The sequence below is a fragment of the Larus michahellis genome, chromosome 1, assembly GCF_964199755.1.
Source record: "Larus michahellis chromosome 1, bLarMic1.1, whole genome shotgun sequence".
In the NCBI taxonomy this organism is placed as follows: domain Eukaryota; kingdom Metazoa; phylum Chordata; class Aves; order Charadriiformes; family Laridae; genus Larus; species Larus michahellis.
This window is the reverse complement of record NC_133896.1, coordinates 137,037,782-137,058,438: the sequence shown is the minus strand read 5'-3', so window position 1 is coordinate 137,058,438 and position 20,657 is coordinate 137,037,782. Positions and strand designations below refer to the sequence as shown.

General features: G+C 39.4%; 1 protein-coding gene across 9 annotated transcripts in view; it reads right to left on the bottom strand.

Annotated features, from left to right (window-relative positions):
• Window positions 1-1,208: 1,208 nt before the first annotated feature.
• MAP7D2 (MAP7 domain containing 2) overlaps window positions 1,209-20,657 on the bottom strand; it is an 88,714-nt gene continuing 69,265 nt past the window's right edge. For 6 of the 9 annotated variants that reach the window (XM_074605254.1, XM_074605217.1, XM_074605208.1 and 3 more), the window contains 11 exons: window positions 20,197-20,345; window positions 18,977-19,104; window positions 10,363-10,595; window positions 9,858-9,984; window positions 8,435-8,639; window positions 8,212-8,316; window positions 6,915-6,968; window positions 6,172-6,250; window positions 5,273-5,459; window positions 3,459-3,738; window positions 1,209-2,853 (listed from right to left, as the gene is read on the bottom strand). In XM_074605254.1, coding sequence (XP_074461355.1) covers window positions 3,489-3,738; window positions 5,273-5,459; window positions 6,172-6,250; window positions 6,915-6,968; window positions 8,212-8,316; window positions 8,435-8,639; window positions 9,858-9,984; window positions 10,363-10,595; window positions 18,977-19,104; window positions 20,197-20,345 — 1,517 coding nt within the window. In that variant the 3' untranslated portion in view covers window positions 1,209-2,853; window positions 3,459-3,488. The remainder of the gene's footprint in view (window positions 2,854-3,458; window positions 3,739-5,272; window positions 5,460-6,171; window positions 6,251-6,914; window positions 6,969-8,211; window positions 8,317-8,434; window positions 8,640-9,857; window positions 9,985-10,362; window positions 10,596-18,976; window positions 19,105-20,196; window positions 20,346-20,657) is intronic. The other 3 variants (XM_074605228.1, XM_074605246.1, XM_074605270.1) reach the window with 1 other exon arrangement.

The following is a 20,657-nucleotide window of genomic DNA, read 5'->3' as shown; positions in this document are numbered from 1 at the left end:
TAGTTATACTAGTTATTGAAAATTAATCTGGGAAAGGACAGTAGCAGTGTCCAATTCTTCTTGGTGTGTACAATCCTGTTTTGAGGATCACTTCATAAAAGTAATCTGAAAAAAGTATTTCCATTCATACATTTATAAAAACCCATCCAAGGATCACTGCTCTACTTTTTGTTCTTGCTGCTTCTCACAGCTTGATTCTTAAGTGCTTTACAGCCAAAAAGTTCTACCAAGGACTTGTGTGAATCATTAGTGATCCTTCACCGCAGTTTCAAGACCACTGACTAATTAGAAGTAAAGCTCATTGCGCAGACTTGAATCACAGCAGCACACACTGGTATGGTATTGGTATGAAGATGTTACATCATCAAAAGCAAAAAGCAGAAGCAATTTAACCTCTCAGCTAACAGTACTTGCTCCAGATAGTCAGTCAAATTTCCTAAGTTACACCTGAAAGCAAAAATAAAGAAAAAATATGCAATATCTTTCTTCACGAATACTCACTTGTCATGCTTCCTTTAATCTTAGTAAATAATTGAGTGGACAAATCACATGAATGATTCGAGAGTTAATGAGAGTGAGATGAACTATCACCATGGAGAGTATTAATACACTTCATAATAAAAGTAGATTCTCTCATTTTTGATTTTGACTGAAGTTATGATTAAAAGAAAATAAAGAATTGTTGAATGTTTCCCCTGCAGCATTTCACTAGGAAGCTAAGAGCAGCTCCGGGCTGGGCTCCTTCTAAGCAGCAGTACGTGCATGTAGCTTGGAGAGAAGTTCAGCGTTTGTGTTAGGGATACCCCTACGGAACAGCTCTTGCATGCTCAACAGAACAGTGTCCACTGGCCATGGCTCCCAAGTTTTCTTTTCCTCGTTTTCTTTGCCAAGTAATACCTTAGGGAGCAGAAAGGGCTGCAAACTGGTTTGTACGCTGTCACTAGCACCCTGGATGCCAGAGTTTGGAAGCCCCCACCTTAAGGCTCTTCTGCCACCAGTCTGTATTTCTTCCGCGTATTGGCAAGACCTCAGAAGGCAAATTCAGTGTATGGCAAAGGAAACAATGGTGAAATATTTTGAAGCTCTGACAACCACTCCTTCATTCAGTATTATGCTCCCCTTCAGCAAACACCTCAGAAGAAATCAACGTACATGTATTTTTATATTAGTCACATTTTTTCTGCGAGTAAAAAAAGCTAAGAAACAAGTTAGATTCATAAATGAAAATGTATTTCACCTTTATACATGCTATACAGGTCATGCAAATACAGAAATCTACAGGTTATACAATGACACCATAATAAAATATAATGTGACGTTTGTCAAACACAATGTATCACAGCAAAACAAACTGGTTTTGTTTGTTTATTATTTAGGAAATAGATGAAGGACTAATTTGGAAGACAGTACCATGCTACAGCTTACTGCACAGTCAAAAGAAAGTGTTTCTCTGAAGTACACTAACATAAATAGAGCTGGATTGTTGTAGGTATGATTTCTTTATACATCGCACATAATGTCATTGATTACTTTCCCGTTGCTGGCTTTAAAGAGCACAAAAACGGGGCTACAACTGAGCTCAAGCTACGCTGTGAGCTCCCTTACATTTGAAAAAAAAACCCAAACAAACAAAAAAGCAAAAAACCACCCCCCCAACTTTTCACGTTTGTGTTAGTGTCCAAAGAGAGTTGTATTTATAATTTATTCTTACAAGGAACTGGACAGAAGTGTCCTCAAAGCAGCACATGATCTAGCAGAAAGTTACAGTTCACCAACAGAAATAAGGTTAACACTGTATGGCACATAATGCCTAGACATTATACGTCCTCATGTGAATTTTCCCATACAGATGCTTACAGACGGTTAAGAGGGCTAGCAGTGCTCCCCGTGCGTGCCTCAGCCTTCGTAGTTCTGCTGCAACGTTCGCATATTGCTTTGCTGCTGACTAAATCTTGTTTTGTTGAGCCTCTAAGGAAGCCAAAATACTTCTCCACGTGATAGAAAGCCTGCTGGTATTAATCAAGTGTCTGCATCTTCAAAGATTAACATATTGTCTCACCCCCCCCGACCACTCACTCGGATCTACTACAGCTACACTATATATATGAAGGGAATACACTAGGCATTTTGCCTACTTTGTTTACAGGTGTTACACAAGTATGTTTTTAAACACATAACTGATACTTGCTCCCGGACTAATTAATATTAACCAGTAAGTGCCACTAGTGACTAAAAGTGTCAACACAACCATAACGGGATAGCTCCCACACTCCACAGTCAGTAAGAAGGCTCTTTTGATTCAGCAGCTGTATATTTTTCAAGCCTCTTCAGCTATAGTTTTGAATTATACATCTGCATAAAAGTTGCCAGTAACTCCTTATTAAAGACAAAAAAAAAAGATAGGCACAAAATTAAAATACAGAATATCATTTCCTTTCAATGCACTGTGGGCAAACCTCAACATTATTTACAAGAAAAAAAAAATGTCTAAACAGATGTATGATAAAGCTTAAGGAAGAATCCTTTCAAAATAAAACGCACAGGTAAAAAAATCACAGTGAAGTGTTGAGATGAATTTTAAATTAAAAGAAGAAATAAGTGCTTTATTTGCAGCTAAAGCTCAAATTTTAATGCACGCTCAGTCTTCCCTGAAACCATCGAGGCTCTAGATCACCGTTTTCTGCCAAAAGCAGACAGTTATTCAACATATTCCCTGGGAAGACAAAGTTATATTCAGCTCTGATTATTTGAAATCCAGTGTTCAAGGACTGCAGAAGCTTTTTTCAAGTGACAAGCTCATATTTTACTGCCAGTAGCATCACAGGGATATACATCCTCCACAAATTGCTACCTCTGTCAATTAAAAAAAAAAGAGAGAGAAGAATATCAAGTCAGCTATGCAAGTTAGGTGACCTCAATTTTGTAATTTAGAATACGCTCTCTCAAAAAAAGGGACTGTGGCACTGTACTTTGAAATTGTCACTAAAACCTACTATGCTTTTTTCATCTTGTTTGCAGGCTTTCCAGGATAAGCGATTCTGCACCGTGCTGCAAGTATTTACAGCAGCGGAAAAGAGTAAGCAGCAACAATAACTACCGTTTTCTAGGCTGGCCTCACTTTTAACTGTTTTCTTCATGCAAACAGGTTCCAAAGACTTATAGGAAAGGTACTGTATTAACAAAGAAAAAAAGCAACTCTTCTCGCTATATTCTGAATGGATAAAGGAAATGTTTCCATTTACCAGATACTTTTGGTTGCTATGATACGCTTAGTTTGCATATGACGCCAATTTACAAAGAGCTGCAAATATGAGAGATTGTGCTAAATTTAAATATCTAGGAGACCAGCTTTCTTCCTCTCTCCACACATGTTGTTTACAACTGTGATATTTTTCTGGGAAGCTCATAAGTAATCCCAGCAATTTATCATATTTAAGATGTTTATCACAATACTGTACCTTTATCTGTTCTGCTGAAAACTGAGGTTGTCAACAGATAGAATTAAGTGTATTTTCCTGTCCCGGACTGTTAAATCCCTCAATTAAGTTTTTGTTACAGTCATCTAGACTAATGGTATCACTGGACATCTTGGAGTACGTAGCTTGGCCTGTGAAATCCAAGAGATCTTCAAGAGCCTTGGCATTACTTGTCCCATTCTGGTCCAAAGAAACACCGGGCATGAGTTCATTCATGGGTGAATATTCGGGGATAGAGATAAGTTCTTCTTTTGAAACTGGGCTATATGAAAGATAAATGAAAGGAAGACGCAGAATAAGAAGTGTGTAACTTTTTGTTAAGCAACAACCAAATTAATCTTCTGACTCTCCCAAGAGCTACTACTTATCTTAAGGCCAGCTGCAGCAAGCCTTTACCTAGAATATGGCCCAATCCAAACAAAAAGAGGTTACCCTGTTCAGGATGGAAGGTCACACCTAGTCCATAATTCCTTAAAGATTAAGGTTTGTGGTAGCTGTCTGATGTGAATGCTCATCTCCTAAAACCACATTTCTGGTAGTTTACTCCCAACTCGCTATTTCAGTCCCTGCACCCTTCCCTTACTTAAATGTTTATTGCATCTCGCAAATTCTTGTCCTGACCCTGCAAACATTTACCTAAAGCACTCACGCTTCACAACTTCACAACTGGTGTATAAGTTGAGGGCAAAACTATTCTGCATCAAATCCTGCACCACAAAACCTAGTGGGTGCCCAACGACACTAGGAAGAGACTGGGTTTAACACATATCAAAGAATGTAATTTACCCAGTGTGAATTCCACGCTGGAATTTACCCAGTGTGAATGTTCCACCCAAGTACTGTGGAACTTGCTGCCTGATGCGGTCCTGCATGCAAACATTATCATCAGGTTGAAAAACGAGTTGGATAAACTCATGGGCAACAGGTCCATCAGTGGATATCTCAAAGGACAAGGCAGAGTTGTGCCCTCTAACATCCCCAATGTAACACTTCTGTGTGGTCTTGGATTGCAGAAAGTGGTGGGCTCAGGTGCTCTCCCTAACTAGTTTTTCTTATCGATACTCTCCAAGACCAAATAATGGGCTAGATGGACTTCTGGTCTGTCCCAACAGGGCATTTCTTACATATTTATGCAGATTTACTGGAAATACTGAAACAGTATGAGAGGTTAAGTTGGCTTGCCAATTAAGGAAGCACTGCATAAAAATTCCATATTTAAAATTCAGAGCTAGCTTTCTCATAACGGCCTTAAATTATCAATTTCCTTCTATCCTGCAAGTCCTTCCATCAAAATCCAACGGTATTTAATACACACAAGTTATTTACTGATTTCCATACATTTGTTTCAGTTAAGTATTTAGAATTCTAAATTAATTATTTTCTTTATTCTGTTTCTATGGAGGGAGAAAACCTCATACATCATGGCTACCCAGACGCAAATAAAAAAAAAAAAAGGTGACGTCTGACAATATCTACAGTAGCTACTTCTACATAACAATCTGAAAGGTTTGGTCAAACTTGTACGGAATCCATAAGTGAGGACTGTAGAAGGATTTTAGAGCCCCTCCCTGCCCGCCACCCCTGCCAACTATGTGAGAGTGAGATGAGGTTCTGTTGACTCTTGTCTGAAACAACCAATTTGCATCTTGGCAGGCATGGAGTACATCACAGTAAACACCCGACCGCCCCATTGTGGGGTAGGTGAGAAGTAAAGCAGTAAAGTATTAACAAATAAAGCAGAAAACTTTGCGCCTAATATGAATTCCACAATTTCTATTACTGGATACGGTCTGTACCTCACATCCATGGACTGAACCTCATCTGTTGAATCTTCCATGCTGTTAGATTTCCCATCAACAGCTTCCAGCTGAATAAGCCCTGGAACTGACTTGAGTCCATTAGCGACTACGTCTTGGGAAGGGATTACAGAGGCAGCACTTTCTAAGCTTTTATTTTTCAGGCAGGCGGCCAATCCATTGATATCTATAAAAGAAGGTTAGAAATTATGACAGCGACTTCTTTATTTAAACAGTTTAAAAAAAAAAATCACAAATGCTTCTAAGTTATATATCGAGTAGAAAGGAAGACTGACAATGCAGTAGGACTCGGTTTCATCTATGACTCATCATACTATACTGTCAACCCTCTTTTTCCACTCTAAAATTGCTCTTTATGCTACATCTTTTAAATCTGAGGAAACAGGAAGAGAATGTTTTATCTTTTGTGCCATGTACTAAAAGCCTTAGCCTGGGGATGTAAGCAAAATATAGAAAAATGCCAGATACGTGTATTTTATTTAATAATTCTTTAAATACATATGCTTTTCTCGTGAAGTCAAATTAAATGTAAGATTTATAGCAATGCTATGAAAAGCTTGTGAGCTTAGTTGTATGCAAAATTTTTCTGCCTACAAAATTCAAAAGTAGATTGCAGCAGCCAAACCTATTGGCAGACTGGAACTTCTCATTTACAGAAATGCTATATCAGGAACTAAAATGGAGGAGAAGCTTTCTTCTACTTATGTGGCAAAACAAAGCTAAATCTCCAGTTTTTAGCATTTGTCGCTGATGCAAGTGTAGCTGTTCTTTTTGAGACGAAAGCAAAGAACCTGTGATAATACACAGCGCTCTGCCTGCGATTACAAAACTCTGAAAAGAACTGTGAAAACAGGTCAGAGAAATATTGCAATTTTTACCTGGCTGGTTGAGAACAAGGGTCTTTGGTTGCTTTTCCACATTCAGTGTTGACGGTACCTCCAGTTTTGGCTCTTCCTTCTGTAATCAAGTAATGAGTCAACTGTATTAGATGAAGGACTGTAACCTTTATGGAACTGATTGGACTCCAAATTTGTGAGACTGCCCAGGGCCACAGGGTGGTCAAAGGTCATCGACAGCAAGAGAGACTTTTTTTTGCCTTTCTAATTAGACATAGGATTTATTTTCTTTTTGAAGTAAAAAAAAAAACAAAACATCCTCTGAAAGTAACTGAAGAAAACAGTTTCCTTAGTAGAAAACTTACAATAGAAGTGAAAACTTGACACTCTGTCAACTTCCTGGCTGGACACAACTGCCTTGTTCTCAATCCTACATTCCTGGCAGGTTTAACACAGAGAGCTCAGGAAATAATTCAGTGGCTGGTACAAAGCAGAAGACACAACAGGGCAGCAAACATTCCAGCACCCAGGAACGTGCTCTTGCCACCTTGCCAGATAGTGAGGGAGATGAGCCTGCAACAGTTGCAGAAAGTTGCTGTGTTGCAGTGGCACAATAATAACTGTGACAAAGTAACAGTCATTCTCTGTTTGAAACGCAGCTAAAATTTGGGTGTAAAGTGTACCTAAGTATGCCTACCAACGTGGAAATACTCGAGTTTAATTTTCACATAGGGGTTACAAAACAAAACACAAAAAACCCCCTGCAACTACACGCTGTTTCATACCTTTATTTCTGGTGTTTCACTCCTCCTTGTTCTCTTCATTATTTCATCTATTCTCTAGAAATCAAAATAAATTGGCAGATGAGAAGGCAGTCAGAATATTTAACACAACAGACTGATAAAGGAGAAAAAAAGACAAAAAGAAGAAACTTTTCTCTACTGTCATGACCTCATCCCTGCTTGTCTTGAAAAAAGGAGAATAAGTAAGAAAAATAAAGAAAACATGAGATAGAAAACACCTGGGAGCTGGCTTTCACATATCAGATCTCACAGAACGTGACTGTCTCAAGAGATGCAATTTAGAGACAAACATTTTAATACCAGGTATTTGCAGTTATGAGTTGAGCTCAGCTCTGGAACAACATGTTTATTTAAAACCAACAGCTATTATTTTCATCTAGTTGTTTTTCCAACTACTTCTAAATAGTTCCTTTAAAAATATTTAGGCTTTTTGGAATGGAAGAATAAGATGAAATACCTGGAGTTATTCTTGCTGGAAACGTGTAAGGCATTACCCTAAAAGACTTCTATTTTTCCTTTGTTCATTAAAAAAAAAAAACAACAACAAACCTTCCAACAAACCTTGTCTCTTTGCACTACTGTGAAAGGAAACTATTTGAGATTTAAAGACGCTTTGGTTTGGTATTCTAATCTGTAACATGCCCCCAGCTCAGTGGCAAACAGTTAAAAATAACACACTGGAATAACATATATGGAAAGACGACCTTTTATAACCAGACAGGGGTTCTGCAGCTCTGCCGTTGTTCTCTCTGTAGATAAAGCTAACTTATATCCAGGCCCAGCCACTTCCTTGTGCGGCGGTGGCCAAACAGCCCTGCTGCCTCTGCATAAGGCAACCAGAGCCACCCAGGTGGGAGAAAACCTGTTTGTTAATCACATAGCTTTCCCAATTAATGACACGGAGCTTTTGTTGAGTAAGTTTTCAAACAATGTCACTCATGTTCCTGAATAGTCTGGGATGTCCTGGGTTGGGCGGCAATCGACGTTTGCCTTGGCATGCCATTCCCTGTTTGTCTCAGGCATTTAACTTTGTGGGTAGAGGCTAATTCTATGTTTGTTCAGCACCGAGTAGAAAGTCATTTGCCTTAGGCAATTCCATTATTACAAATTTTGATGTCCACATTCCCTTAACATGCAAGCAGCAAATACTATAATTAGACATAAATATCAATCTGTAATCCCTCCAGATTATTATTTCTAGATACTATTGGTTAGTTCCTGAGTTACGTATTTAAACAAGAAATGAAATAATTATCTTAAATGAGACACAAATATCTACCTTCTTCCGCTCCAGTCTTTCTTGCTCAATTTGCTGCATGATTTGTTCCCTTTCAAGACGAAGTTGTTCAGCTGCCTCACGGGCTTTGATTTCTGCTTCTTCCCTCTAATCAAAATGTGTAAAATATGATAGGGCCATTATTTATTTCAGGCAAATTACCAGATACTATAAAGTATTTATTTATATGTATACAAAGTTTCACTTTTCTGTTTTGAGACAGTACCTGTTTCTCAAGTTTGGCTTGGAGCTCTTTTTCTTGCTTTTCTTTTAGCATTTGCTCTTCCTCAGCTCTCCTCCTGGCTTCCTCTTCTGCCTTTTTCCTAGCTGCTTCTTCTTCACGTTTTCTTTCCTCCTCCTTCTTACGAGCCTCTTCCTCCAGACGAAGTCTTTCTTCTTCTGCCTTTCTTTTCTGTTCTTCTCTTTCAAGCCTGGAAAATTTATACCAGTATGTTTAAAAGATCTCATCTTGTTTAGCATGAATCCTACTGTATGTGGCATGCAATCGGCAGTAACTGATAACGTATGCATCAGCGCACAAATGCGAAGACAAGCAAAGACACTGAGCACATGCCCAGAATTCAGGTTGCTATCAAACTTTTATTGCAATCTTATTTTCACTGCCCTAATTTTTCCTAGAAATTATAATTGGAAAAAAAAAGTTGTCAAAGAAAACATTTCCATTCTCATTTCAATTACAGCTTCAATAATAAAAACACCCCTCTTCTGTACTTCACACCAAGAATGCTGGTATCGAAAAACAAGCACGTACGTTTTTCCTTTGTTTCAGCCAAAGATAAACAGATTGGATACGTAGTGGCAAACAACATCCACAAAACACAGAGGCACACTAGAAAGAGTAGGTCTAAATTCCACCCGTGTTGTTCCCTGCCCCACTTAGGGACATCATGCTCCTTTGTCACCACATTCAAAACCTGCTTTGACAACTGATCATTCTTATCCTTGCATATCAGGGATTCAGGAAATATTTCCAAATTTCCCCCCCCACCCCCAATGCTTTCAATAAGAACAGAAAGTTGAATTTAGACATGCAGAGTTAGTGATTTACTATTAGGGGCCTGAAGGAAGGGCATGATTTGTTGACGCTTGCAACCAGTATCCAATGTGGAGAACAACGTAAAAGCTTGCTCACAGAACAGAGCCAGAATGTCATCGCTTAGACACAGCAACCTTCATTGTGCCCACACTCTTAAAGCCCTCAGCTCCCTACAGCCAAGTTGGGCATGGAGATAAGCTTCAGGTTATTCATTGAACGATGCAAGCTTTGTCATTTAAGGCATATACGACTACAGCAAGACTGTTTCTTCTATGTGAACTAGCTCATTTCAAACTGCTTCAAATATTTTTTTACAAAATAAAATGCTTCAGGTATGTCCACACTGGAGTGTGGATATGCCTGAAGTATTTGGATGAGTAACAGTTCCTTCAGGCTTCTTAAAGAGGTCAAATTATTATTTTCTACCTTCACTAGTCATGAAGACTGCGAAAGACGCTAATTTGCAAATTGAAAGAAATTAACACTTACATGTAAGCTCACACCTTGATTCTAAAACCACCACAGTTTCAAGCATCTTAAATGATCCAGGTTAAATTATTAGGTAATAATTTTCACAAATCAACAGAGATACCTCTCCCGTTCTTCTCTTTCCTGTCTCTCCCTTTCTTCTTGTTCTTTTTGCAGGCGGGCCTGTCGTCTTTTTTCAGCAAGAATTTTTGAGGCTTCTTCTGCGTCAGTTGTTCCTGCCGTGATCTTCCCTGGGAGAAGATAACCAAGGGTGGGAAGTTAGGCAGGGAACTGAGAGTGCCCAGCACTTCAACGCTCACAGAGAGGCTAAACCAGTCCCGGTTCATGCTGGTGTCACACCTTTGCTTGTCAAAACCATACATCAGCATTTTCAGCTGATACAATATGGGGTAGATGTGGGCATCCTTGACATTTTCACATCCTCACAACAAGCATTTTTTCCACGCAGGGGTAACCCCGGTGAAAACTACACACTTACTGGTTATAGTATGTACCTTTACACTCATAAACCCATGACTAAGCAGCTTCCCAAAGAGAACAGCTCATCACTGCTCAAAAGCCTCAAGGACCCACGATACTTTGCAATTTATGCTTGCAGTAAGACTCACCTTCACTATTTTCAGTCTTTCCTGCAGAAGGCACATGCTTCTCAGAAGCCACCTGGCCTGCCTCATCACTGCGTGCTCCTGGGGATTTCTGATGACTGATGTTTTCTTTCTCCTTGTCTGCTTTCTTTTTAGGAGTTTCCTGGTTGAGATTGGAAGTGGCACGATGCTTCACAGGAGAAGCTGGATATTGTTTGGCATTTTTAGGAGACTGAGGATAAGTCTTTGCAACTGTCCTGAAAAGGGAAAAACAAAAATCAAAACAGGCCATGCGTTACACGGTTTGGAATCAAAATCCAATCTTCACGTACACCGTTCCCCTTTCTTGCCTCTGGCTAAACCGGAATATCAGCTGTTTTGCACAATACTGCATGGAAACCACCTGGATGCGAGCAATCAGAACCCAAAATGCAGGGAACTGGCATGCAAGTGCAAATGCTTACAGAAAATTCTCATTTAAAAAGACCACTAGTACTGTCCGAGTTGCAGGCAAGAGATATGAAATCCAAGGACTACCTAAAACAATTATTTTAGTAATGGCCATTTCATAAGGATTTTGTCAACATTACCGTATTGAATAGTCCTTTCTCAACATTTACAGTAAAGCTACAGCTGCTTTCTGTCTGCAGAAATTATAATGAGTTGCATGCAGCGTGCTGCTTTCATCTGAATGCCACCTTGTCAAACATAGTCGTTTTCTAATAGTATCTGATCTTCCAAAATAGCACCAAATACTACTATATAGGAAGGTAAAGCTGGGTATCGCAGAGAGACAGAACTGACCAAACCATTCTACAGTCAGCTTCACTGTTTCAGTTAGTGCTTTAATCAGCACCAATGCAACAGACTTAAGGCTCAAAACTCAGCCCCTGCAACCTCTTACACGGCTGCACTTGTGGTGACAGCGACGCACAGCAGCAACGCTGCCCATCGCTCGTTTGGCTGTTGCTTACGTTAGGTGAAACGATAACCTTGAAGTCAGATCTGGGAAAGCAGAAGGGTAAAGATACTTGATATTCACCGAAAAATAGGTGCACATTAAAGAGAATAGATTACCAGGAAACACGAAACTCCACACAAACACCATGCATAATTTATGTAACACCAGTAACTAGCACTAAATGCTTGTAACATTAAGAAAGGCTGGGCTGCGTGACTAAGTAGTATTGAAGTAAAGAGATTACAATCTTAAAATAATGATTTATGTGAGTCCCATTAGAATAAATAATCCTACATTAAAGTGAACATTACACATGCAGTTTTAACATTCCTTGTGAATATGCAATTATGATATAAATGTACCATCCCTTATCACTTTTTTCATCTATACAATATAGTTTCATATACCATAACGTGTTTTCTGGACTGTAACACTCATTCTGGCAGACCACAAGCATGAAAACATGGACAATGGCTGAAAATTAATGGACTGGAGTTGCAAGTTTTGTATAGATCTAACTATAGTATTGTGTGGCCAGAGACTATTATAACCGGAACAACATTTGCATTACAGAGAGGACAATAGAAATTAAGCATCTTTCAACTCCCCCCCAATTCATGAATTCAGGAGAAGAAAGAGTTCTTTTCCACCATATTATGCTGCATTTCAAAGAAGATGAGACACCAGAATACAGGGAGCTCATTCAGAGTATCGCACCACCCGTACTTTCTCACTCCCACTAAAGAGCCATCGCAGACTACAAAAGCCCTTGGGCCGATGGAAGAGTAGCACCCAACTAAATTTGAAGTTCAGCTCAGGTACCCTCTGCCTGCAGGCCCAGGAGCTCCCTGTCAGCTCAGGTCCTCGCCCTTGGTCCTTCCCTGAGCTAAGCCATAGGTATGCCTTTTCCCGGCCTCCTAGCCTGCCCATCCTGACCTGATGTCCTGGCGTGTGCTTGGACCCACCTCATTAAGGCCTTTGCTGGCTATCACTGGACTCTTGGCTGACCCTGGTCACCATCACCAGACCTGCCCTGGCCGCTGTCTGCTATGGGATGGGGTCCTGTGGGTAAGGTCCCTGTCCTTGTCTGCCCTGCTGCCACCCACGGCTCCTGGCTCGCCCTGCCTTGCAGGGCAGCCAGCTCCTGAACAGGCTTTGGAAGATGTGGACTGGCAAGTCTTTTTCCAGGTCTTGTAAGAAGCAGCAATGGGAGAAGCCAATGAGATTGGTTGGTGTTGACCATATCTGGTTTAAGCACTGTCTTTCGTTTTCTCTTAAGGATATAGATGGATTTCCAGGCCCTCCTAAAGACCAACGTAGAAATTTCAAGGCCCCACCTACATATGAACATCTCATATGTGCCTCACCGTTACAGTCACTTCCAACTGCACTTCATAAAAATATAACGCATGATAAAAAGCAACCTTTCTTATGCTTCTCTGCAGCACAGAGGATGCTTCTTGCTAATCAGACGCTTCTTCAAAGCATAGTTCCTTCTTGCTGTCTTTGGTTTACATTTCCGACTTCACCACACGTTCCCTGCAATGCTTTTTATTTAACTTGTTGTGACAGGAGCAGCAAAAGAGTCACATAACTAAGGCTGAGTCATTTTCAGTATTAGCACAGAAGTAATTGTTCTCTAATAAAGACATGACAATCAAATTAAAGAGGCTGGTAGGAAGGAGTCTAGTCATGAGCGCTATGTTGGCACTGCATAGGAATTAGAGCAGACTGGCTGCACAACTTACTTGTTGGACTAGAGGCGTGTGTTGAATCCTATTATTTAAGTAAGGCATCTTTGAACTTTTAGACCTACAGAAATTTTTTCGTAGAGCTCTTTGGCCAGCATAACAAGAAACAGCTATGGCTCTGCTTCTTTTATAGCAACTAAAAGGTAGAAGCATATAAAAGACTGAATACTGCAAGGATTACAGTGTAGTGCAGGAGTGAAAAGCTCAGAAAGCCCATCAGGAATAAGAATATTTTTTTAAATCATTTATAGCATGCCAGAAGAAAGTATTAAATGAACACTGTTTCCCCGCCTTGCGTTTAAAATGTGTTGTCAACTTAGCATCTTTAACATTCCTAGACACAAGCAGAATTGCTACTGGAAAAAACCCACTCCTTTTAATAGTATTTAAATTATGCTACTTTTTAGCAGAAATGGCCAAACTTGACTGTGAAGACAGAAAAATCAGATTATTAAGGGAAAACGTATAAATGCTTGCATAGGGTTCTGCTTAGGTTTCAAAAATGTTTTATTTTTACCTTGGGAGAAAAGGAAAGGGATGTAATGAAACTCTGGTAAGAATGTGGGAGCACAGAAGCGTGCCTGCCAAGGACCAGAGAATTAAGACGACAACTTTCCAAAATGCAAGAAGTGGTATCATGTAAGTTGTCTGAAAGTCGGCTCATCTCAGTCACTAGATTTTACAGGGGAACACAGAAGTCCAGGAAGCATCTTCCTCCCTCCAGGAGGTCTTCGTTTTCTCACCTAACTGTCCTGTGGTGACATGGGGGCAGCAGCTTGTAAGAAGCGGTTCTTACCATGACCCCTACATGCACTGCAAGGACCTCTATCAGGTCTGCAGATCCACCGGCCCTTAAATTACAATGGCTCTTATTGAATTAAAAGAGGAATAGCCAGGATAGCCCATACTGCAGAAGAACGTCTCAGGAAGAGCACAAGAGGGGTTCTGAGCGTACTTTTGCTAAGCATAGAAAATAAAGTACATGCGGCACACGAGTCAGAGGTCAAATCCAATTTTTGTCCATAAACAGCAAGGGAGAGAACAGCATGCTTTCTCAAAAAGCCAGCTACGTGACAGGTCATCGGTTACAGGAATTCAGAAGGCTGACCTGAAATCAGAAATCTGCAGCAATGCCAGAGCTGTGCTATTTTTTCCCCCCTATCTCCCTATTAATTCAACAAAAGCTCTGCTGAAACCACACCACGGACTTGCATGTTTTCAAGCCTGTTTTCTGAGGTTGCTCTGATCACAAGTTATTCCTGCGTTCTGATATTTTTACTCTGCTATCTGTGATATTTTCTCAAAAGCATGTTTTTTTCACTTTTAGTTTTGATCTTTCCTAGCCAGAAACAGATTCATTTCTGTTTTACACATGAGCACAAACTCAGCACAGGTCCATAGAGTAACTATTTTGATAGCTGCATTATTCCAGATGTTTTAAAAATCTTGAATTAGGCCATTCTCTAGCTAGCTGCTGAAAAAAACCTCCAAATAGTCTTGATCCAACATTCTACCCATTGTTTTTATCTTTCCAAGGCAAAACAAAGATCAAGAGTAGTAAATGCAGCACATACCAAATAAAACAGAAAACTAGGTCACTACAGGACACAGAAGCTACTTCTGTGAGGAATTCACCACGTGCAGTCACCTTTCTAACAGGACGTTTCTAACATTTCGGTCTTTTTTGTACTACTCCAGGTTCATATTTCATTGGTATTCTGTAATTTGATTGAGTACGTATATTTCTGACATCAAACTGTGACCCAACGACTGCAGTGGGATGTCGTCCAGAAGAACCACTGAGTTACGGGGTCAGTTAGTGAAACTGTGAGCAAAGGACAGTGACACAGGCTGGGAACAGGAAACGAACCAAGAATCACCCACAGGCAGCGTTCAGTCCCTTTTCCCTTCCCCCCTGCCCTTTCTGCCTTTCTCATATGAGGTAATGGAGCATAGAGGCTCGTCAGAGCTTTCCGTTTTCATTCACTGGCTTATACTAGGGCTTATCTGAAGACACTTAAAACTAAATCCTACTTCCTTGATTCAGTCGGGTCCCATTGATTTCAAAGGGACTATTTACCCAAAGACATGTGAAGGACACAGGCTTTATTGCTTTGCGGATCTATAAGATCGGACACTTAACCTATTCTCGGAGGGATACTGCAAGAATAAACAGATTAACGTATAGATCTTTGAAGACAAAGCATCAAAAAAAAAATTACCAAAAAACCTGTTATTATTGATCTTGTGAGAGATCTGAAGAACAGGAGCACTTTACACAATCAGTATCCAATAGCAATTGTAAAAATAAAAGATAATGTCTCAATTATCCCAGCTCTCTAATCCATTAACTTTCATCTTTGTCAACTGATCCACACTGGATTCAAAGCAATAGTTTTAATAGTTTTTGTGGTGTTGGTTTTTGTGTGGTGTTTCTTGATATATTTACTTTTTCAAATATCTTCAAGCTTCGAATTCCTTCCTTGGTTTTAATTATTGTTCGAGTTTGTTGTTACCCCCCCACCCCCGGCCTTTTCTCCTTTTTTAGGTCCGTATTTATTCACTCATTTTGTCTTGGACATTATGTCTTTGGGCTAATCTTTTTTCCTTTCTCAGTAAAATTTGCACCTTCAAACATTTGTATTTTATATATGTAATTACCGAATCTACTTTGCCATCAATCACAGTCTCTCTCTAGGTTGAAGTTTTGTTGTCTTGTTTGAGCCTGTTTCAGTTACTTTACCATGATAAAAAGAGCTTTTTAATTAATAAATAATGAAATAACATATAAAGAAAACAAGCAACTACCACCCACAAACCGAGATGACAACTGTGAAGAACTAGTAAGTAGAACAATGCCAAGAAAACTTGAACGTCAAGTCACATACTTTTAAGAAGAAACACGCATACAGCTAGTTGTCATCTAAATCACTGGCCATACTTGATTCTTTCCTCTACAGCTTTCTGAATTAAGGTGCTAGGCAGGATCACTAACTACTAATGCTGTACAATACATATTCTTATTTCTTCCAGGGTATTTTTTTGGCCATATGGTGTGCTGGAAGGAGAAAGATTGAATTTATAAAAGATTGTCAGGCTTGCAAGGAGAATGAATATTTGTCTACATATTTAGTCACACTAAAATTAAGTTCCACAGTTAATTTTAAATGAAAATGTAAGATTACACAACTTAAAGGAAGGTTCCAAAAGCCTGACTGCCTCTATTTAAATCCACTAACCAGCCAGATTGCTACCTGGCATTTGAGTTGTACGAAGAAATGCGTATCTTGACATAATAATACAATATAGTGATCAGGACACCTTTTTTAGATCTTATTTTAAATTTCCGAGGGGAAGTTTTGAGAATTTGTCTTTCTGCAATCAGTAATAAACATGAATTTAAACTCTTATTTACTGTATCTCTCATAAGGTCAAGGAGGGTGTTCTAATTGGGCCACGTTAAGATTAAATGCCCAGTAATACTTTTCTAGCTGTAGTCAGAATCAGGTTTTCTTGAGGAAGAGAGGGAGGAAAAAAGAAAAAAAAAAGGATAACTGCTGTGACTCACAATCAGAGAGAAACCCACCAGTAGGCTTCTTAATTCCTCCATGCAGCATCTCCTTCTTCCTCTAAAAACAGTAGTTTATATTCCTTATAGGCATGAAAATGTTTTACTATAAACAGGCTCCCATAATTTGCACCTCTGGGAAAAGTCTCCATTTTTGCCTAACCTTTTATGGAAACTAGTACTCCAAATTAAGACTGGGCATACTTTTTTCATGAAGCACTAAACATCCGTTTCTTTTTCTTTTTTCCCCCCAGATGTCTCTATGATGAGCTATACAAACCTTTTCAATGTCTGCCCATCACAAAGGGCTTCAATCTCAGCAATCCATTTCCCACCCATCATTTTGCTCAACTAAATACGTCTCTTGGTATATTTTTATACTGATATCACTTTTATACTGAGTGACCCGAAAGATGCATTCTGAGCAGGGAATATCAGTACTTACAGAATAATACACGTTTTTATACCTCAAACTTTTCTCTGTACATTTTCAAGTGCCACTAGACAATGATCTGCTCAAAGGTGTAATGAAAAAAAACTGGTTGTCACTAACATTTCACATCATTCCATTCTTCACAAAACTTGCATAGTTCAGAATCTGACTACATTATATATAATATTGCAAGTTTGAGAATTTGTAGCCCTATAATACAAAGAATTGCAATTTCCCAGTTGCATGCAAGGGGATGTCCGAAACAGAAAGAATGCCCAGAACTGGACGGTTTCCTGTATTTTGTGTAACACCAGATTCAAACACAAAATCATCCTCCGTTAAAGAAGTATGCACTCAGAGCTGAAGCAGAAAAGGAACACCAGCTAGTTTTTGAAGTAGAAAAAATTTGTCAGAAAGGGGATCATCAAAACTGATTGAGAATGTGGCCAGACTAGCTGCGGTTAGCTGGAGTGATGTAAGCAGGATGGAACTGGGCCCCGTCCACCTGGAAATCGTGATGAGTGGTGCAACACAAATGGGAGTCCCATGGTTTGCCTTTGATGTGGGGAAAGGCATCAGAGTTGTGTTATTTGGGCCAGGAAGCCAAACAGCTTTTGCGATCTGCTGGTCTGTTGGACTGGTGTTTGTTTAAATGGGGAGGTAAGGATATCTTGATTTAGGACGGTGAGGTTGCTTTCATACAACCAGTGAGAGCTTCAGCCATAACAGCAAGGATCTCATGACAGTTGTTGTATGGGCACTATGACCCTTAGGTTATGAATGTAGAAAGTAAGACTGTTAATGAATTGGCATTTAACCAAAGCATAAGGTACACTAAATAGATCCTAGGAGATCTAGGAGGCAATGCGTCATTTTTAATAAAAATGGAAACTACACTTTTTGGGTCATAAAGAGCGTATGTGTGAAACGGGTCTGTGCTGATCTCCCCTTCTTCAGCATCTTGTTCCTCTAGGGCAAGGAGGTTTTGAGGATGGGAGAGGTAACAGAGCCAGTCCAGCCTTGAGTGTCAGCTGGGGCGTTCTCATTTATGCTACCCAGTTCAGATTAAAAAATAAACAAATAAATAAAATCAGACAAAAGGAGATAATTTTCAAGACAGAAGTGGGACCCATGAACAGGGTCTAAGAGGAAAAAAAAAAACTAAAAAAACCCCACAAAACAAAACTAAAAGGTCAGACAACTACTACAGATCAGGACTACTTTGGCATACCTCTGCATTTGAGCCAGACTTAATATCCTGTTCTAAGAAAGCTGAAGACACATTTGCTTAGACTTACAAGTTGCAAGTTGTGCTACACAGGCTACAGTTAAGAGTGTCTGCAAACGACAACTAAGAAAAGAAACTCAAGTCCTAGTAAGCCCAGATATGCTATAAATCCACAACTCTGCGTGGAAAAAAATACAAACCAACAACCAAAAGCAACAAACCCAAAGAAGTCTGCAAATAAGCAAAGATTAAAACCAATGGTTTAGATGACTCATAGTTAAGTATATTTATGGAACCAGATGGTCATGCCAGCAATAGGAAATGCATATTTTAAATGCTGGAATTTCTAGTGAGTATTCACGTTCTGTGCATTTCTTCACATTAGGCAGAGTTTCTTCAAAACCAAGTAAACCAAAAGCATGTGCAAAAATATATGTTAAATAATATTTCACATGAATTATGAAATGCACTGTGATAATTTCAAAAGACTGAGAAGAGGCAGAGAAGGGTCTCTAGTGACCATTAACACAACTTTACATATATCTGTTCAGATACATTTCTCTCTCTCTCTGTATGCATAACTAAAATTCACTACATTTTACACAACACTTTAAAGGAAGTTCCTCAAGAATCTATGTCTCCTTTATAGGTAACAAGAAGTTCACAGCATATTAGACCATTATTAAGAAAGGCATACTTGGGCGTTGCAGGTGACGCAGATCTTCTGGACATGGCAGCAGGAGAATCAGACCTTCTTAGAGGAGATCCCATACCAGATGACGAACCAGGTGTTGTGGGTCGCTTCTCTTTCTTTATCTTCTCAGTCTAGAAATACAGTTCATTTTGGTTTCCATAATTAGAACCAACATATCAAAAATATATTTGATAGCTTTATTAACAAGATTGAATATAAACTGATTTGTGTAACACGCTTTTAAGATAAAAATCTTTTAAACACCATCTCACAAATGAGGTGCATGGTTTTTATTTTACATAGACATAAAAACAACCAACCATGTCTTGCATGGACATAGCATACAAGTTTCAGAGAAGTAACACCACATCAGAGCCTCTCCAAGAGTTCTTGGGAGGGGTGGTGGCACTGGGTGGAGTTGTCAAAATCATCCACTTGCTCCTGTGATGCCTTGTAAGACATAGTCAGTGGTGCACTCAAGCATCTCGCAGCAACGCTGCTGGATCTAACACTGAATCACACCTAAGAAAGACACTACACAAATCTTTAGCATCCAGCTTTGGTCCTCTCACCTGCATCTAATTTAGATGGCATGAATCCCCCTACTATTAACTACTACAAGACACAGGACCTTAAGTGAATTTTAGAGCCCTAGCATAAATTTTTTAAAATGTGCCTTATGTTCTGTAGACTCAGTAAAGGTGAATGACTTGCCTTTGCTTTTCTGGAAACTACAGTGGATCAATCATGCATCTCTTAAGCAAACAGCATTAAAAACATCCAGAGGAAGAATTAAGCAATTGGTATATAACAGAGGCATTGTCAATACACTTGGCAAGTTTCCAAAACATGCGAAACTTGCTAATTAACCAGCAAGACTGGACAGTCATACTCAGTAGAGATCCTATTTGTCATCCTCATTCCCAGAAGTTACAGGCAAGTCCACGAAACATACACCAGTGCCAGAAATCTCAGTTCCCGGAAAATAAAGGTGTTGCTGTTCCAAATACCAGTGCTCAACACTGATTCTCAGTAGGAGGAAGATATTAAAATGCTGCTAAACAGGAGCAGGAAAGCAAGAGATGCATGCAAGGCTCACTTTCTTACTGCTGTTTCTTACAACAGGGGTAGCACTTTATTTTTATGAATGTAAAGGGAAAGATAACAACCAGAAGCCACAGCAGTTTCCCCCAGAAATGAAATCAAAACCATTGCAAACCCACCTGAGTAACTTCAGCTGCAGCCGCCCCTTTCACAGCGTCAGAAGTGGAGGGTGAAGTTGCCTTCTTTCTGTCGGTGCTTCGGGTGGGGGAAGGCTTGTAGGGAGATTTAAGAGGACTAGCTGGTGCTACACGAGGACAGATATGGAATACTAAAGAGTTATAGTACAATAGCAAGAGCAAAAGGGAGCACAGACAGAGGAAGTGAAGGAGAGGAGAAAACACCATACTTTCATGTTATAATGTTCAAAGGTAGTTTTCAAGGTTTTTTTAAAAAGTTTTTCAAAAGATGACATTATATAACACATTCAACGTGGTCTCACATTTACTAAAATGCCTCAACTGAAAGTAACTTTTTACAGGATTTTTAATTTTTTTTTTTTTTATTATCTCTAAAATATCGCGCTCCCACTCATATACCTTCTGAAACACCTGACTATGACTGTGATTCTTTTCTCTTCTGG